Here is a 19,266-nt window from a genome sequence, read left to right on the forward strand (position 1 = left end):
AACCATTTTGAGTCTGGATAATTGTTTCAAGGTTTACTAAATATACTGCTATTATATCTTAGATCATAGATTTCAAAATTTTGTGACGACTGATGTTGGGCTAAGGATGCTCTGCAGCAACTCTCCAAGACTCCTCAGACAGAAACTTTCAAGCCCATGACCTTTACTATCTAGAAGGACAAGGACAGCAAAAATACAGGAACACCACCACCTGGAAGTTGTAGAAACAAGGAACTAAAGGACAGAAAGTGCTGCAGTAACTCATTGGGTCAGGCAGCGTCTCTGCAGAACATGGATATGTGACGTTTCCGGTCGGGACCCTTCTTCAAACTTGAAACTGCCTGCCCTTGTTCGACCAGCTTGGTTACTCCAACATTTTTGAGCGGAGTGGGAGGAGCAAGCTAACCACATAGAAGTTGTCCTCCAAGCCACATACCATTCTGACTTGCAAATGTGTCATTGTTCCTTCACTGTCACTGGGTCAGATGCTGCAACTCTCTCCCTAACAACATTGTGGATTTACCCCACCATAAGGACTACAGCGGTTCAAGAAGGTTGCTCACCCTGACCTTCTCAGCGGTAGTTAGGCATGAGCAATTAAATGCTGGCTCAGCCTGTGAAGCCCACACCCCTTGATTCAATATAAATGACCTATATTTTTCTGCTCACTGACTCTTCCATCGATGAATAATGGCACTACTTTTGCAATCTCTCCAGAATCCAGGGAATTTTGTACGTGACAACCAACCTGCTATCTCAGCAGCCACTTATTTTAAGACCCTAGAGTGCAGGCGACTTGTAATGGCCATGCCCTTCAACCACAATGTCTGTGCCAAACATGATGCCAATTCCAATTAATCTCCTTTGTCTGTACGTGATCTACATCCCTCCATTTCCTGCATATCCGTGTTCCTATCTTGTAGATGGATATTCAAGTGGTGGCCTCTTAACTTCCATTAGTTTCGTTTCTCCACTTTTCATAGTTCTTTTTTTTGGAGAAATAAGTCTTTTTATGCATTTGAAGCCATTTATTATATTACTGTGAGGCATGGTTCAAGGGCCAAGAGTGTTTTATTGTCATATGTCTCGAAACGGAACAATGACATTCTTGCTTGCAGCAGCAGAACAGATATGGAAACATCGAAGATAGACAAAATGTTGGAGTAACAGGCAGCATCTCTGGAGAGAAGGAATGGGTGAGGTTCCAGGTCAAGACCCTTTTCCAGACTCTGAGTGTTGAAGACTCCAGCATTTTGCAGCAATCCGGTGTAAACCAGCATCAGCAGTTCCTTCCTACACAGATATGTAAACATAATACTCTGTAAAATCCATAATAAACAAGTTCTGAATTATATCATGAATTATATAAACTTATACTGAACTTGTATATAGATATATATCGATATACTAAAACTTGTTTGTTTGTTTGTTCCTGAACTACAGCCAAAACGGTACACGATAGCGTGACAATTTTAGGCTCACCTTACTCACCGTCATCCCTTTGGTGCTAATGGAAGAAGTTTCATTGAAATCGTTGTTATATTTTAAAAGTTATTCCCATCTTAAAGTTTAAATCTATCTCATAGGGAGGGAGGAGAGATAAGGGGGGTTGGGGGGGATGGAATGGGAGGGGAAGGGGGATGGTGAAGGGGAGGGGGAGGGGATGGGGAGATGGTAGGGGGGAGAGGGATGAAGGGGAGGGGGACGGATTAGGGGGGGAGGGGAGGAGAGGAGGGGGTGTGGCACCAATGCAGGAGGGGTTTGGACCCAACTTGGTCTAGTCTTATATATATATATATGACGTCTGAAGAAGGGTGTCGACGCGTAACGTCACCCTTTCCTCTCCAGAGATGCTGCCTGTCCTGCTGAGTTATATATATATATATGTTGGATCGAGTGATTTTTGTCTATGTTCCAACTTAAGGACGTGTGTAAAATCGAACCCATTCACTACCCTGAATCCAAGCACACTTTAGATTCATGAGTTTCACAGTCTGAATTCACAGCGAGTGGGCAATGCACCAGCGGTCCGGAACCTGATCAAGAATTCCTGATAACAGGGTGTTTGATTATTGGAGTCTACTGCAATTATTTAGTCCCTGACATTTCTGGGTGGAAAAACCACTGGCCACATCTTCCCATCCCCTCCCCTTTCTGCGTTCCGCAGAGACCGTTCCCTCCGTAACTCCCTGGTCCACTCGTCCCTTCCTACCCAAACCACCCCATCCCCAGGCACTTTCCCCTGCAACCGCAGGAGATGCAACACCTGTCCCTTTACCTCCCCCCTCAACTCCATCCAAGGGCCCAAACAGTCTTTCCAGGTGAGATAAAGGTTCACCTGCACCTCCTCCAAACTCATCTATTGCATCCGCTGCTCTAGATGTCAACTTCTTTACATCGGCGAAACCAAACGCAGGCTCGGCGATCGCTTCGCTCAACACCTTCGCTCAGTCCGCCTTAACCAACCTGACCTCCCGGTGGCTGAGCACTTCAACTCCCCCTCCCACTCCCAGTCTGATCTTTCTGTCATGGGCCTCCTCCAGTGCCACAGTGAGGCCCACCGGAAATTGGAGGAACAGCACCTCATATTTCGCCTGCGCAGCTTGCAGCCCAGCGGTATGAACATTGACTTCTCCAACTTTAGATAGTTCCTCTGTCCCTCTCTTCCCCTCCTCCTTCCCAGATCTCCTTCTATCTTCCTGTCTCCACCTATATCCTTCCTTTGTCCCGCCCCCCTGACATCAGTCTGAAGAAGGGTCTCGACCCGAAACGTCACCCATTCCTTCTCTCCTGAGATGCTGCCTGACCTGCTGAGTTACTCCAGCATTTTGTGAATAGACACAAAATGCTGGAGTAACTCAAAGGGTTAGGCATGCCATCTCTGGAGACCCGTTTGAAGATGCGTTTCGACCCGGAACGTCACCCATTCCTTTTCTCCAGAGGTGCCGCCTGACCCGCGGAGTCACTCCAACAGTTTGTGTCTATCTTCAGTGTAAACCAGCATCTGCAGTTCCTTCGTACACCTCGGGTTCCATCAGCATGGTTTGGTCGTTCTCCACCTATGCGCTCTTACTGCCTGTTTTTAGTCGTTTTGCTAGCTTCCACTGCCTTCTCACGCTTTATAATCTCTGGACTGTTTTTACGCTGGGTTGAACAGGGTTCTAGTTGCCCTGCAGATAAAGTCCACTCCATCACGAAGCGTGCGGGGAGATGGGGGGGGGGGGGGGGGGGAGATGGGGGGAGAGAGGGAGGGTGGCGGGGAGAGGGGGGGGGGCGGCGAGATGGGGGGAGAGGGGGGCGGGAAGATGGGGGAGAGAGGGGGGCGGCGGGGAGAGGGGGGGCGGGGAGATGGGGGAGAGAGATGGGGGCGGGGAGATGGGGGGAGAGGGGGGCGGCGGGGAGATGGGGGGGCGGGGAGATGGGGAGAGGGGGGGCGGAGAGATGGGGGAGATGGGGGAGAGAGGGGGGCGGAGAGATGGGGGAGAGGGGGGGCGGGGAGATGGGGGAGAGGGGGGCGGGGAGATGGGGGAGAGAGGGGCGGGGAGATGTGGGAGAGGGAGGGAGATAGAGATAGAGATAAAGACTGGGAGAGTTTGGGCAAAGATAGAGACTTTTCGATGCCAGACCAGCACAAACCCGGCGGTTAAAATCAGTTTACGCGCTATTGATATGTAAATGTTGGACACGTCCTACAGCCACGTATGTTTGCAAGTGTTTCCCGGACCCTGGACTGACCAAGTCACGGAGTACAGTCAGGGCGTGGCCAGAGGTTACTGCCTCGCTGCGGGGTGGAGGGTTCCCATTCAGTCCCGGCCACGGAGAGCAGTCAGACCTCCGCCTTCAGAAGATGGGCTTCTCGATGGTGCTCCGGACCTTGGCCCCGCGGCGCGGCCCCGGCCCCGGTCCCCGTGGCTGGCCGGCACTCGCCTCCTTGGTTCTCTGCGGCAGCCGGTCGAACAGGTGAGGGCAGCGGGTCTGGGTAATGCTGGCGGCTCGGAGTGGGGTAGTTTGTCCCGGGCCGGTGGGCGGCTACATCTGCCCCTCTCTGGGCGCGCACCGACTGTCCCAACGCCACGGTTCCCGGGGAGTTCTCCAGGTACTGCTCATCTCAAAACCAAATGCAGGAGTAACGGCGGACACACACAAGGAACCCTGTGCGAGACCTTGCCGAGATAGCCCAGCTGTTGGCGGTTGTGCAATAGAAAACAGAAACACTAACAGAACTGCAGCGCCGGGAACTGGAGTAAAACTCACCACTAATCATTACGTTCAGATTTCTCTAACATATGTATACAAACTTTCTGCTTTCTACTGCACAACCGCCAACAGATGGGCTATCTCGGCAAGGTTTCGCTCGCGTGGGTACTGGTTTTACCAAATGAGGCAGGCAAATTCCTGAGGAATATCGAATGCAGTGTTGTTAACCAAGTATTTTCTATCGGCATTCATAGAGGAAGATATTGAAAAGATACCAAATCCAGCAGGTCACCGATGGGTAAATGAGACTGGAGAACGCACGCAGCAAACTGAGGGAACATACCCCGGACCCCAGGGGCTGCATCATTAATTGAGCAGTGATAGCCTCCATCCATAACTTCCCAGATTCTGGAAAAGTTCCAACCGCTTGGAAAACAACAAGTGTAGCTTGGGAACTCTAACAAGGAGTGAGTGAGAGAGCAGGGAGCCATGGACCAGTTAACCCACCATCGGCTGTTGGAAACGAATCCATTATTAACGAAACAATAACACAGCGTAATATGTTTCAGCAAATCTATCATGTTTGTATTAAAGGAAAATCGCATTCTGTAAACGTATTCAAGTTTAGAGTGAGAGTGTCGATGAAAGACTGAGGTGTGTCAGCAGATACAGTATATTTGGATTTCCATTACGACATTTGATAATGTTAGTGCACCAGATACCACCTTCAGTGTGGTTCTGCCCCTTCAAGAAATCCACTTTCCAACTTACAGCAGGATAGATAATAGGTTTTACATTAATCAAGTAACTTTTCTTTGCCGTGAGCTGCATTGTCTACAAATACTATCAGCAATATTACAGATCATTTAATCTGCTGTATCACAGACACCATATTAGCTGTTTTGAACTGTTCATTCAAGATTCAAGATTCAAGATAGCTTTATTTGTCATCCAAATTGGACGAAATTCAGTCACCCACAGTCCAACAATAAAAGCATTAAAATAGGCATTAAAATTACACAACCCCAAAAACACACAAAAAAAGAAACATCCATCAAAGAAACATCCATCACAGTGAGTCTCCTCCAGTCCTCTCCTCACTGTGATAGGAACATGCTTTCCGGTCAAACTGATGAAGTTGCTTCCACTCTGACCACAGCACTATTGTTCATACCATTCACTCCTTAACCCTCTGGTACACCCGGGCAAGCACATCATCAGTCGCACATTCAGTTCCTGACTGGCTATCTAGTTTGTGCTCTCTCTTCTCACTAGCCATCAAAACCACGTTTCTTCACTGTTACCATGTGGCATTGGCTGAGGCTTCTAGACCCATTGTAAATAGTTTGCACCCATTATAAATAGTTAGATAAATCTCTTGAAAGGTTATCAGTCTATTTTGTAACTTCCATTGGCATCAATTGTTAGCACTTCCCATTTCAACAGATTCTGCATGTCTCTTGATACAAAATAGAATACTTTTAGCTCAGGAATTTCCTTTTTCTTTCAACCACGAAGATTGCAAGATCAATTGCACACTTGTGAATAATGTATTAGCATGGGTCTAGGATTAGGATTGGTTAATGAAAGAAACCAGGAAAAACTGAGAATCCCTTGTTTTCAAGGTGCCAAGTTACAATTAATGGAGTTCCTTTAGATAAATTAATCGTGATAAGGTTAATCAGGCTGCAACTTCCTTTGTCAGTTGTTGAGGCCTCAGCTATTTACAATCCGTACGTATTATTTCGCTCCCTGTTCTCTCACTCACTCTTTGTTCAAAGGGCAAAATGAATCAGATAAACAATTGTGGATGATACAGTAATAAATAGGAAAGTAAGATGTGTGAATCTAGCGTCTACAAAGGCTTATAGACAGATTTTATTATTGAGCACAAAAATGGCAGATAGAATCTGAAATGGGAAAATATGAGTATCTCCATTTTGGCACGACGGATAAAGCCGCAAAGGTTTAATTAAATAGTTTTACTAAATGTTGGTAACCTGAGAGGTCTGGGTGCACTTGTATGAGGAACGCACATTGTTAGTAAGCAGGATCCATTAAGGACTAACTTGCACATGGATGTTGTGGATAGGTTGTGAGTGAGTACTAAAGTGGGAGCTGGGACAAAACCTGGCAAGTGATAGGTGGATACAGGTGAAGAAGGTTTAATTGGCAGATGTGTGGAATAAGTGACAAAGGTACGAGATGAAAAGGAGACAAAAGGTTGCCAAATAAGGAGAGAAAAGAGTGAAATGTAAAGCCGAGGGAGGTGCTACTTCAAATTGGAAAATTCAGTGTTCAGCCCGTAGGGATGTAAGCTGCAGAAGGGAAATGGCATGATTAACGCAAGTCAGATCATGTTTAACCAATTTCATTTTTTTAATGAAGTTCACTGAGTTGATGTGGTGTAATGGATCTCCAGAAGGTTTTTGATAAGGTGTAATTTCCTAGCATTGTTGAAGTACTGGCAAGAAAGCAAAACGGATTATATTCCATTTGTTTCATTAATTGAGAGCAGAGGCGTATTGGGAATAGCTGTTTCTCAGACTGGAGAAAGGTAAACAAATGTGTTCACACGGATCGGTGTTAGGGCTATTGGGTTTTCTCATCTTTACCAGGGAACCAGACCTTGGTAGCAGCTACAATTTCTAAATTTGCAGGTGACACAAAATGTGGTTGTGCTGTGAATTGTAGTATAGGTTGAACACTGTTTCTGGCAACTGATGGTCCGCCCACCCCTATAATCCAGACAAAATTACGAGAGCTCAGTTGAAATTGCCTGAGTGGCCACAGGTGGCGTTGGGGTAACAGGCGCTCTCTCAGATTGTGTCCCTCAGTTGTGATTTCTTGGCCTTGTGTAATTATATCTCTGCTGGCTCAGTGTTTAAGTTTTTCGTATTTCAACTCTGCATCAGCCGACAACCCCTACTCCCACCATTCTGTTCAATTTTCCTCTTCCCCCTCTGGAACTCTGAAATCCCTGTCACACCTTTCCTAATTTCCTGGGCACTTGTAAAAGTAGGTTTACTTTTCGTTTCATGTCGTGACCCACATCCCATATCTACCCGTATTTATAACATATTGTGTAAAAACATTATAGAAATTATATCTGCAACTCGTCAAGAACAAAACCTGCACCATTTTTTTTAAATGTGGAAAAAAACTCCCAAATCTTGTCAATTTTAGATTTTAGATTTTTTAGATTTAGAGATACAGCGCAGAAACAGGCCCTTCGGCCCACCGGGTCCGCGCCACCCAGCGATCCCCGCACATTAATATTATCCTACACACACTAGGGACAATTTTTTTTACATTTGCCCAGCCAATTAACCTACAAACCTGTACGTCTTTGGAGTGTGGGAGGAAACCAAAGATCTCGGAGAAAACCTACGCAGGTCACGGGGAGAACGTACAAACTCCGTACAGACGGCGCCTGTAGTCAGGATCGGACCTGAGTCTCCGGCGCTGCATTCGCTGTAAGGCAGCAACTCTACCGCTGTGCCAAGTTTTCCGAGTAGTAATTGTCCAATCAAAGCACGTTTGTCATTGAGTCGGACGCCAATTGACCAATCACGCGCTTTGTTTCAGGCTAGCTAGGCAGGGAGCCCATTGGTATTTCGTCTATCTTCGGTTTAAACCAGCATTTGCAGTTCCTTCCTACACACTAGCACAAAGGAAGATGGTAGTGGTGACTGGAGGGGTCATCTCAGCCACAGAACATCTCTGCAGGAGTTCCTCAGCTTCGTGTCCAGGGCTCAGCCACATTCATCTGCTTCATCAATGACCTTTCTTCAGCCGTAAGGTCAGAGGGAGGGATGTGCGCTGATGATTGCACAATATTCAGCACCATTTATGACTCCACAGATATTGAAGCCATTCTACATCCAAATGCCAAAAGAACTGAACCATGTCTAACTGTAGGCCAATAGGCAGCAAGTAAGATTCACCCGCACAAGTGCCAGGCTGTGACAATAACAAAGGAGAAAATCCAACTATCATCTCCTGACATTCACGGGATTTGCTTAACCGAATCCGCAATATAGATATTTGGGGTTATCATTAACCAGAAACTGAACTAGATTAGCTATTTACACAAAGTGGTCAAAAGAGCAGGTTAGGGGCTAGTAATCTCGCAGCAAGCAGGGTGGCATGGTGGCGCAGCAGTAGAGTTGCTGCCTTACAGCACTTGTACTGCCAGAGACCCAGGTTCAATCCCAACTACGGGCAGGGCCGTCTTTACAGCATTATGGGCCCCGGGCAAAGCAGTGCACTGGGGCCCCTATGACAACTACTCACAGGAATAAAAATGTAAATGGTCGATAAAATTAAACACCCCCCTTTCCCCAGCACCCCCATTTCCCCCACTCTCTCTTCCCCCCACCATCAACCCCCACCCTTGCTGTCCCCCTCCCCAGTCCCACTCTGCCTCCTCCCACCCCCACTCTCTCCTCCTCCCACCCTCCCCGTCGCCCCCACCGTTACTCTCCCCCACCCCCCTTTCCCTACCAGCCCCCCCCCCTGTCGTGCCGGCGAAAAGTACTTACCGAAAAGCACTTAGCGATGGACTTAGGGTGCTACATTGTTGCAAAAAGCACTTACAGATCGCTGTGAGAAGCACTTAGGGATGGAAAAGCAAAGCACTTAGGGAGCTAATTGTTACGAAACAGATCGCTGTGAGAAGCACTTAGGGATGGAAAATGTTGCGAAAAAAACACTGGGACCGAAAATGTTGCGAAAAAGCACTTATTGAACCTACATTTTTAAAGTAGTATTTATTTATTGCAAGTCACTTAACATACACAGATCAGCATGGGGCCCCTATGCTCGTGGGGCCCCGGGCAAGTGCCCATCAGGCCCATGCGTTAAGATGGCCCTGACTACGGGTACTGTCTGTGTGGGGTTTGTACGTTCTCCCCGTCACCTGCGTAGGTTTTCTCTGAGATCTTTAGTTCCTTCCCACACTCCAAAGACGTACAGGTTTGTAGGTTAATTGGCTTGGTATAAAATGTAAATTGTCCATAGTGTGTGTAGGATAGTGTTAATAGTGTTAGTGTGCGGGGATCGCTCGGCGGCGCGGACTTGGTGGGCCGAAAAGGCCTGTTTCCGCGCTGTATATATATGATATGATATGATAGTGTGTGTAGGATAGTGTTAATGGTTTGGTATAAATGTAAATGTAAATTGTCCCTCGTGTATGTAGGATGGTGTTGAAGAGCGGGGATCGCTGGTCAGTGTGGACTCGGTGGGCCGAAGAGCCTTTTTTTCCACACTGTATCTCTAAACTAAACTAAAGCAAGCAACCCCCCCCCTCCTAACTCCCCAAAGCATGTCCCCTGATGGGATACTCTCCATTTGTCCAGATGAGCACATCTTCAACAATGTTCAAGAGCCTTGATAGCAAACAGGACACAGTGGTTCTCTTAATTGACACCCATTCATATTCATCCACTCACCCCACACAGAGTGGCAGCAGTTTGCATCATCTACAGGATGCTCTGGAGCAAGTCATTGAAACTCTTGAGAAGGCACCTTCCAAATCCATAAGAAGGACTAGGGGGCAGCCAAAGCATGGGGACACCACCACCTGGAGGTTGCCCTGCGAGCCGGACACCATCCCCACTTGGAAACGTGTCGCTGTTCCTTCACTTTTGATGGGTCAAAGTCCTGGAACTCACTCACTCATGAACAACACAAGGTGTTGCAGCGATTCAGGAAGGCAGCTCACCTGCACCTTCTCAAGAGAATCTAGAGATGAGTAATTCAATGCTGGCACAGCCTGTGATGCTCACACCCCTTGGATTAATGTTTTAAATAAAGAGTGCATTCACCAATACCAATGTGAGGTATTTATTCACAAAATGCTGGAGTAACTCAGCAGGTCAGGTAGCGTCTCAGGAGAGAAGGAATGGGTGACGTTACGGGTCGAGACCCTTCTTCAGACTGAATACCTTCGATTTGTACCAGCATCTGCAGTTATTTTCTTACAATACCAATTTAAGAACCCAAATTCACAGATTAAGAAGTTCTCAGTCCAAGTTAGTTTTATATCAACACAAACAGAATATCTCTGCAGTAAATCCTGGCAAAACCCTGCAGTAGGTGTTCAGAATTCTCTCCCTGAGCTCCCGGAAGGCCAATTGTCTATTGTCTATTGTCTCGCGGCTGACTTTTTCTATTTAGCTTAATTAATTAGTGTGCAACCTTTTGCACTGACGAGTTATGAATTCCTTCTCAATGAATTGTAATCTAAATCAGTGCCAAATTTCACGTGGATACCAGAGATGGGTCACGGAAGTTAAAATCTAGGCACATTTTCGACGTTCGGCTGCTTTCCAAAATCCCTCTTCAACAATGCTCTCAATCTTCACTCCTAAATGTTACGCAAAGACAAAACAGTAACCCCTCTCCCCGTCTGCTTGGAGTCTCGGTTTCCGACCCCACTCCCGACTCGCAAGGTGCACCAGTGAGCCAATGTTCACCCACCCACCGCACGGTCCCATGACACGGTTGTTGTTGCGGCTCACGTTGTAGCCCCAGGGGACAGCGCATTCTTTGGGTCGATGCCATTGACAGGTTGCGCTCCCAAGGTGGAGTAGTCCAGCGGGAAGCAGACAAATATACCGCCGACAACAAGATACAGCTGGTGGGAGCCCCACGGCGACCTAGCACGTTGTCAGATACGTGGATAGGAAAGGTCTATCGTGATAAATGAAGGGCATTTTAATCCTAATGGATGTGGGCTGAAATGCCTGTTTCCACGCTGTATGACTCTCTAGGAGGAGAATTAAGACTGACACAAGGAAGAATATCTTATGGCGTGTATGGGGAATCTGAATGCACGAACTGCCGCGTAGTAAAAGTGGGTTGCATTGTGGCATTCACGGAGGAATTAGCTAAATCTACCGGTGAAAGTCTTGTATGGCTGCAGTGGTGATGCTAAAGGGTGTAAGTTGGGAGAGAGTTGGTTTGGACATGATGAACTGAATGGCTCCTAATGATGTAGCCATTCTATGATCTACGTAGTAAAATTAGTGATTAAGATGTTCTTGTCAATTTAGGATGACAGACTCCTTCACCCCAAGTGTGTGAAGGAGAGAGGTCCTTCCTTCTCGCTGCTGTGAGACTGTGCAACCAGCGCTACTCCCAGCAGACCAGTCAACAGACCAGTTAACAGTAACAGTTTTAAAAAAACACCGTAAATGGACAATTATCCTTATCTTTATTTTTATTTATAATGAATGTCTCTTGCTATCCACTTTGCTGCAAATTTCCCCGGTGTGGGATAAATAAAGGATATTAAAGGATATTATTATTATTATTATTATTATTATTATTATTATTATTATTATTATTATTATTATTATTGTCATAAGTGGTGTTGAAAAGCAGGTCTTACAATATCTTAACATAACACAACTGGTTCCAGTGAGACCACACCTGCATTCCTAAATTCAAATTATTTACTTCAAGATGTACCTGTCCTGGGAGGTACCGCAGTGGCTCATGAGCAGAAGAATAATGAAAGGCTGAGCTGAGCTTCCCTTATCTCAGAAATGTAAACAGATTAGAGCTGAGATGGAGATAGTGTGATCTCCAATCTCCTCACTTGGTACAAAGGGCCACAAAATGACAAACGAGGAGGAATTCATTCTCCCTGAAGGGAGTCTTCAATGTCTTCACCTCTGAACGCCGAGCCGTTGATGCAGTCACTGAGAGAGATCAGGGGAATTGGGAGGTGTAGGGGTCAGGAGGGAAAATGGAGTTGCCATCATGATCTTTTTCAGTGCAGAGCTTGGGTGGATGCCTGGTGATTCCACAGTGATTCCCAGTGTCGCCACATCTCCATTATTGCCTGTGATTGTCTTGGCAGTCTCATCCTCTCTGTCTCACTTTAATTCATAAAGGAGAATGATTGAAGCTTTCCCCACTATCTTTAGTTTTTAGTTTTGGAGATACAGCGTGAAAACAGACTCTTTGACCCACCGAGTCCATGTCAACCAGCGATCACCCGATACACTAACGTTATCCCACACACTAAGGACAATTTACAACCTTTACCAAAGCCAATTAACCTACAAACCTGCAGGTCTTTGGAATGTGGGAAGAAACCGAGGGAAAACCCACGCGGTCTTGGGGAGAAAATACAAATTCCATACAGACAGCACCCGGGATCAAACCCAGGTCTCTGGCACTGTAAGGCAGCAACTCTGCCATTGGCCCACCATGCTGGAAGAGGCAGGGGAGCCTCAAATGCTAGGAACCCAGGAGTTACACAAAGCACTTGTGTGACTTGACTTACTGAGTTCCTCCAGCACTTTGCGTTTTGGTCTAGATTCCAGCATCTGCAGCCTCTTGTATCTTTCTGAATAAACATAGTTTATTCATAGTTTTTGTCGTGTTTGGTGAGTATTACATACTGTTAAAAGACTTTTTATTACTGGAAGAAGATATAAGCTGATGAAACAAATAGGTGGGCAGTGGAACTAAAAACAAAGGCTAAACTGAAAACGTGGGGGGATGTGGAACATCAGCCTGGTCCATTCTTTGTTTTAAACAGCAGATGATGCTGTTACAAACTTTTGCCATGTTTGTTTTTCCTTGGACCAATCTGTACATTCTCGCTCTCTTTCCCATTCTCTTTCTTTTGCCCTCTCTCCCCATTCCTCTGCTCCTCACAACAGCACTGTCGGAGCTTTAACGCTGTACCTCACTCACCAGACTGGGCTCAGGAGCAGGTGCAGTGCTCACTGCCCAACTCCAGCTGCTCAGCAGAGGAGGTGGTAAATCACTTGTTTCACTGCAATCTCAAATTCCTACTGTCCAAGCACTGCAGTCATATCGGTGTGGTCCTGGATTCATGTACATGCCTCACAGTAAGGGAGATTGCCATTCAGAAAGGACACTCGTGAAACATTCCACCCAAGTTTCCCACACACGTTTGTCTGAAAAGTCATTATTAAATCCAATCACTGCCTCACTGGAAAGCCAGTTTTGCAGGTAGGCTGTCTGTAAACAGAAAGATTACCATTGAACATGCCAGCCCCTCTATTACCCAAAGGTGGAATGATCCCCCAGGCAGAGATAAGGCTGATAATAAGATAAGGTTCCATCAAAGGAACTGTCAGTAAAAGTAAATGCAGTGCTGGAGTAATTCAGCAGGTCAGGCAGCTTATCTGAAGAACCTGGATAGGTGACATTTTGGGTTGGGACCTTTCTTCATATTGATGAAGCGTGCCGACCCAAACCATCACCTATCCATGTTCTGCACAGATGCTGCCTGACCCACTGAGTTACTCCAGCACTTTGTGACATTTTTTGTAAACCAGCATCTGCGGTCTCTTGTTTCTATACTGTGGTCAAACGTAAGCAGCCAACACAGTTCTAGACCATGTGGAACCTGGTCTGCCCCCTCTCCCAGCCCACTAGACAGTTGGGCAGCTTACAGGGCAAACACACTCCTCACTCATGTTCCCTGAAATCTTTTCTCCACATTCCCATCAAATCCGCCCAGAGACCGGGAGAACTCCAGCAGTTTATTTATTGTCATCTGTACAGAGCTACAGTGAAAAGCTAATCAGTCCGCAGAAAGACAATACATGATTACAATCGAGCCATTCACAGTGTACAGATATATGATAAAGGGAATAACGTGAATAACATTTAGTGTAAGATAAAGCCAGTAAAGTCCGATTAAAGATAGTCCAAGGGACTCCTATGAGGTAGATAGTAGTCAAGTCAACTTTATTTGTCACATACATATACAAGATGTGCAGTGAAATGAAAGTGGCAACGCCTGCAGATTGTGCTAAAACTACAAAACAGAAGAGAATTTTTTTTTTAATACAAAAAATAAATGAATGCAGTAAATTAAATTAGTCCCTGGTGATATGAGTTAACAGTCCTGATGGCCTGTGGGTAGAAATTCTGTCTCATCCTCTCTGTTTTCACAGCGTGTCAGCGGAGGCGTTTGCCTGACCGTAGCAGCTGGAACAGTCCGTTGCTGGGGCGGTAGGGGTCCCCCATAATGTTGCTGGCTCTGGATCTGCACCTCCTGATGTATAGGTCCTGCAGTGGGGCGAGTGTAGTTCCCATAGTGCGTTCAGCCGAACGCACTACTCTCCGTAGAGCCTTCCTGTCCTGGGCAGAGCTGTTCCCAAACCAGATTGAGATGTTGCCGGACAAGATGCTTTCTACAGCCCCAGAGGAGAAGCACTGAAGGATCCTCAGAGAGACTCTGAATTTCCTCAACTGTCTGAGGTGGTAAATGCGCTGCCTTGCCGTACTCACCAGTCAACAGACCAGTTAACAGTAACAGTTTTAAAAAAACACCGTAAATGGACAATTATCCTTATCTTTATTTTTATTTATAATGAATGTCTCTTGCTATCCACTTTGCTGCAAATTTCCCCGGTGTGGGATAAATAAAGGAATATATTATTATTATTATCATCATTATTATTATTATTATTATTATTATTATTATTATTATTATTATTATTATTATTATTATTATTATTATTATTATTATTATTATTATTATTATTATTATTATTATTATTATTATTATTATTATTATTATTATTATTATTATTATTATTATTATTATTATTATTATTATTATTATTATTATTATTATTATTATTATTATTATTATTATTGTCATAAGTGGTGTTGAAAAGCAGGTCTTACAATATCTTAACATAACACAACTGGTTCCAGTGAGACCACACCTGCATTCCTAAATTCAAATTATTTACTTCAAGATGTACCTGTCCTGGGAGGTACCGCAGTGGCTCATGAGCAGAAGAATAATGAAAGGCTGAGCTGAGCTTCCCTTATCTCAGAAATGTAAACAGATTAGAGCTGAGATGGAGATAGTGTGATCTCCAATCTCCTCACTTGGTACAAAGGGCCACAAAATGACAAACGAGGAGGAATTCATTCTCCCTGAAGGGAGTCTTCAATGTCTTCACCTCTGAACGCCGAGCCGTTGATGCAGTCACTGAGAGAGATCAGGGGAATTGGGAGGTGTGGGGGTCAGGAGGGAAAATGGAGTTGCCATCATGATCTTTTTCAGTGCAGAGCTTGGGTGGATGCCTGGTGATTCCACAGTGATTCCCAGTGTCGCCACATCTCCATTATTGCCTGTGATTGTCTTGGCAGTCTCATCCTCTCTGTCTCACTTTAATTCATAAAGGAGAACGATTGAAGCTTTCCCCACTATCTTTAGTTTTTAGGTTTGGAGATACAGCGTGAAAACAGACTCTTTGACCCACCGAGTCCATGTCAACCAGCGATCACCCGATACACTAACGTTATCCCACACACTAAGGACAATTTACAACCTTTACCAAAGCCAATTAACCTACAAACCTGCAGGTCTTTAGAATGTGGGAAGAAACCGAGGGAAAACCCACGCGGTCTTGGGGAGAAAATACAAATTCCATACAGACAGCACCCGGGATCAAACCCAGGTCTCTGGCACTGTAAGGCAGCAACTCTGCCATTGGCCCACCATGCTGGAAGAGGCAGGGGAGCCTCAAATGCTAGGAACCCAGGAGTTACACAAAGCACTTGTGTGACTTGACTTACTGAGTTCCTCCAGCACTTTGCGTTATGGTCTAGATTCCAGCATCTGCAGCCTCTTGTATCTTTCTGAATAAACATAGTTTATTCATAGTTTTTGTCGTGTTTGGTGAGTATTACATACTGTTAAAAGACTTTTTATTACTGGAAGAAGATATAAGCTGATGAAACAAATAGGTGGGCAGTGGAACTAAAAACAAAGGCTAAACTGAAAACGTGGGGGGATGTGGAACATCAGCCTGGTCCATTCTTTGTTTTAAACAGCAGATGATGCTGTTACAAACTTTTGCCATGTTTGTTTTTCCTTGGACCAATTTGTACATTCTCACTCTCTTTCCCATTCTCTTTCTCTTGCCCTCTCCCCCCATTCCTCTGCTCCTCACAACAGCACTGTCGGAGCTTTAACGCTGTACCTCACTCACCAGCTCAGGAGCAGGTGCAGTGCTCACTGCCCAACTCCAGCTGCTCAGCAGAGGAGGTGGTAAATCACTTGTTTCACTGCAACTCAAATTCCTACTGTCCAAGCACTGCAGTCATATCGGTGTGGTCCTGGATTCATGTACATGCCTCACAGTAAGGGAGATTGCCATTCAGAAAGGACACTCGTGAAACATTCCACCCAAGTTTCCCACACACGTTTGTCTGAAAAGTCATTATTAAATCCAATCACTGCCTCACTGGAAAGCCAGTTTTGCAGGTAGGCTGTCTGTAAACAGAAAGATTACCATTGAACATGCCAGCCCCTCTATTACCCGAAGGTGGAATGATCCCCCAGGCAGAGATAAGGCTGATAATAAGATAAGGTTCCATCAAAGGAACTGTCAGTAAAAGTAAATGCAGTGCTGGAGTAATTCAGCAGGTCAGGCAGCTTATCTGAAGAACCTGGATAGGTGACATTTTGGGTTGGGACCTTTCTTCATATTGATGAAGCGTGCCGACCCAAACCATCACCTATCCATGTTCTGCACAGATGCTGCCTGACCCACTGAGTTACTCCAGCACTTTGTGACATTTTTTGTAAACCAGCATCTGCAGTCTCTTGTTTCTATACTGTGGTCAAACGTAAGCAGCCAACACAGTTCTAGACCATGTGGAACCTGGTCTGCCCCCTCTCCCAGCCCACTAGACAGTTGGGCAGCTTACAGGGCAAACACACTCCTCACTCATGTTCCCTGAAATCTTTTCTCCACATTCCCATCAAATCCGCCGAGAGACCGGGAGAACTCCAGCAGTTTATTTATTGTCACGTGTACAGAGCTACAGTGAAAAGCTAATCAGTCCGCAGAAAGACAATACATGATTACAATCGAGCCATTCACAGTGTACAGATATATGATAAAGGGAATAACGTGAATAACATTTAGTGTAAGATAAAGCCAGTAAAGTCCGATTAAAGATAGTCCAAGGGACTCCTATGAGGTAGATAGTAGTCAAGTCAACTTTATTTGTCACATACATATACAAGATGTGCAGTGAAATGAAAGTGGCAACGCCTGCAGATTGTGCTAAAACTACAAAACAGAAGAGAATTTTTTTTTTAATACAAAAAATAAATGAATGCAGTAAATTAAATTAGTCCCTGGTGATATGAGTTAACAGTCCTGATGGCCTGTGGGTAGAAATTCTGTCTCATCCTCTCTGTTTTCACAGCGTGTCAGCGGAGGCGTTTGCCTGACCGTAGCAGCTGGAACAGTCCGTTGCTGGGGCGGTAGGGGTCCCCCATAATGTTGCTGGCTCTGGATCTGCACCTCCTGATGTATAGGTCCTGCAGTGGGGCGAGTGTAGTTCCCATAGTGCGTTCAGCCGAACGCACTACTCTCCGTAGAGCCTTCCTGTCCTGGGCAGAGCTGTTCCCAAACCAGATTGAGATGTTGCCGGACAAGATGCTTTCTACAGCCCCAGAGGAGAAGCACTGAAGGATCCTCAGAGAGACTCTGAATTTCCTCAACTGTCTGAGGTGGTAAATGCGCTGCCTTGCCGTACTCACCAGTGCGGCAATGTGTGTTGTCCATGTCAGATCCTCTGTGATGTGGACTCCCTGGTATTTAAAGCTGCTCACCCTATCTACAGTAATCCCATTTATCTCTAGTGGCGTGTACGTCCTCGGATGTTGAGCCCTTCTAAAGTCTACTATCAACTCCTTAGTTTTTGTGACATTCAAGAGGAGGCTGTTTTCCTGACACCAGAGTGCCAGATCAGCCACCTCCTCCCGGTAGGCCTTCTCATCGTTGTTGGAGATCAGGCCCACCACCGCAGTGTCGTCAGCAAACTTGATGATGGAGTTGGAGCTGAACCAAGCCACACAGTCATGTGTGTACAGGGTGTGCAGTAGGGGGGATCCTGTGTTCAGGGTGAGGAGGTTAGATGCATGTCTCCCCATCGTGACCACTTGGGGCCTGGCGGTGAGAAAGTCCAGAACCCAGGCACACAGGGGAGTGTTAAGCCCCAGTTTCAGCAGCCTCAGCCAGTCTGGTGGGGACTATTGTGTTGAAAGCTGAACTAAAATCAATGAACAGCATCCTCACATAGCCCCCCTTCTGGCTGTCAAGATGAGAGAGAACGGTGTGCAGAACCTGGGAGACCGCATCATCCGTGGATCTGTTCAGACGGTATGCGAACTGCAGCGGGTCCATATTGCGAGGGAGGAAAGCACAGATGTGGTTCTTGATCACAAGATGTGGATCTTGTGGTTCTAGTTCAGCTCTATCAGTAGCTCTCTTATTGTGGTAGGATGGTAAGTAATCCTTATACTTTTATTACAACCTGCAATTATGGAATTATGTTTGGACATGTTCTGAATTGTTCCTCTACATTCCATTCCTCCAGCCTGTCACTGAGCCCACACAATTGCTTTTTGCTGAGCTTTAATTCTTTTTCAACCTTCACTCTTCATTTGTTTAAGTCCATTTTGCCTGACTAGTTCTTCACACAGCCTTGTGTGCCGGCAGTCAAATGAGGTGGTGCAGTGGCCTTGGCAAGGTGGCTTTACAGTGCCGGAGACCCAGGTTCGATCCTGACTATGGGTGCTGTCTGTACGGAGTTTGTACGTTCTCCCCATGTCCTGCGTGGGTTTTCTCCAGGTGCTCCGGTTTCCTCCCACACTCCAAAGACGTTTATGTTTATAGGTTAATTGCCTTTGGTAAAATGTCGGATAGTGTTAGTATGCGGGGATCGCTTATTGGTGTTGTCTCGGTGGGCCGAAGGACCTGTTTCTGCACTGTATCTCTAAACTAAACTAAATTAAATAAATCAGCTAACCCTTCTGCTCAAGTCAACTTCAGGTCAAGTCAGGTTTGTCACATGCAGACGTACGGGTGAGGCACAGATACCATGAAAGAGCTTGCTTGCAGCAGTTGCACAGGCACCTAGACTCAGTCCGTATGCAAAATCAACTCTGTTCATTTTCACCCATTTACTGCCTGTCCTGCAGACTGTTTCCAACATTTTATGTTTTTAGTTTAGTTTAGAGATGCAGCATGGAAG

General features: G+C 45.8%; 1 protein-coding gene across 1 annotated transcript in view; it reads left to right on the plus strand.

Moving 5' to 3' along the window:
- Nucleotides 1-3,676: 3,676 nt before the first annotated feature.
- acsf2 (acyl-CoA synthetase family member 2) overlaps nucleotides 3,677-19,266 on the plus strand; it is a 100,153-nt gene continuing 84,563 nt past the window's right edge. The window contains exon 1 of the mRNA XM_078401222.1: nucleotides 3,677-3,960. Coding sequence (XP_078257348.1) covers nucleotides 3,848-3,960 — 113 coding nt within the window. The 5' untranslated portion in view covers nucleotides 3,677-3,847. The remainder of the gene's footprint in view (nucleotides 3,961-19,266) is intronic.

Source organism: Rhinoraja longicauda, chromosome 6, assembly GCF_053455715.1.
Source record: "Rhinoraja longicauda isolate Sanriku21f chromosome 6, sRhiLon1.1, whole genome shotgun sequence".
NCBI lineage: Eukaryota > Metazoa > Chordata > Chondrichthyes > Rajiformes > Arhynchobatidae > Rhinoraja > Rhinoraja longicauda.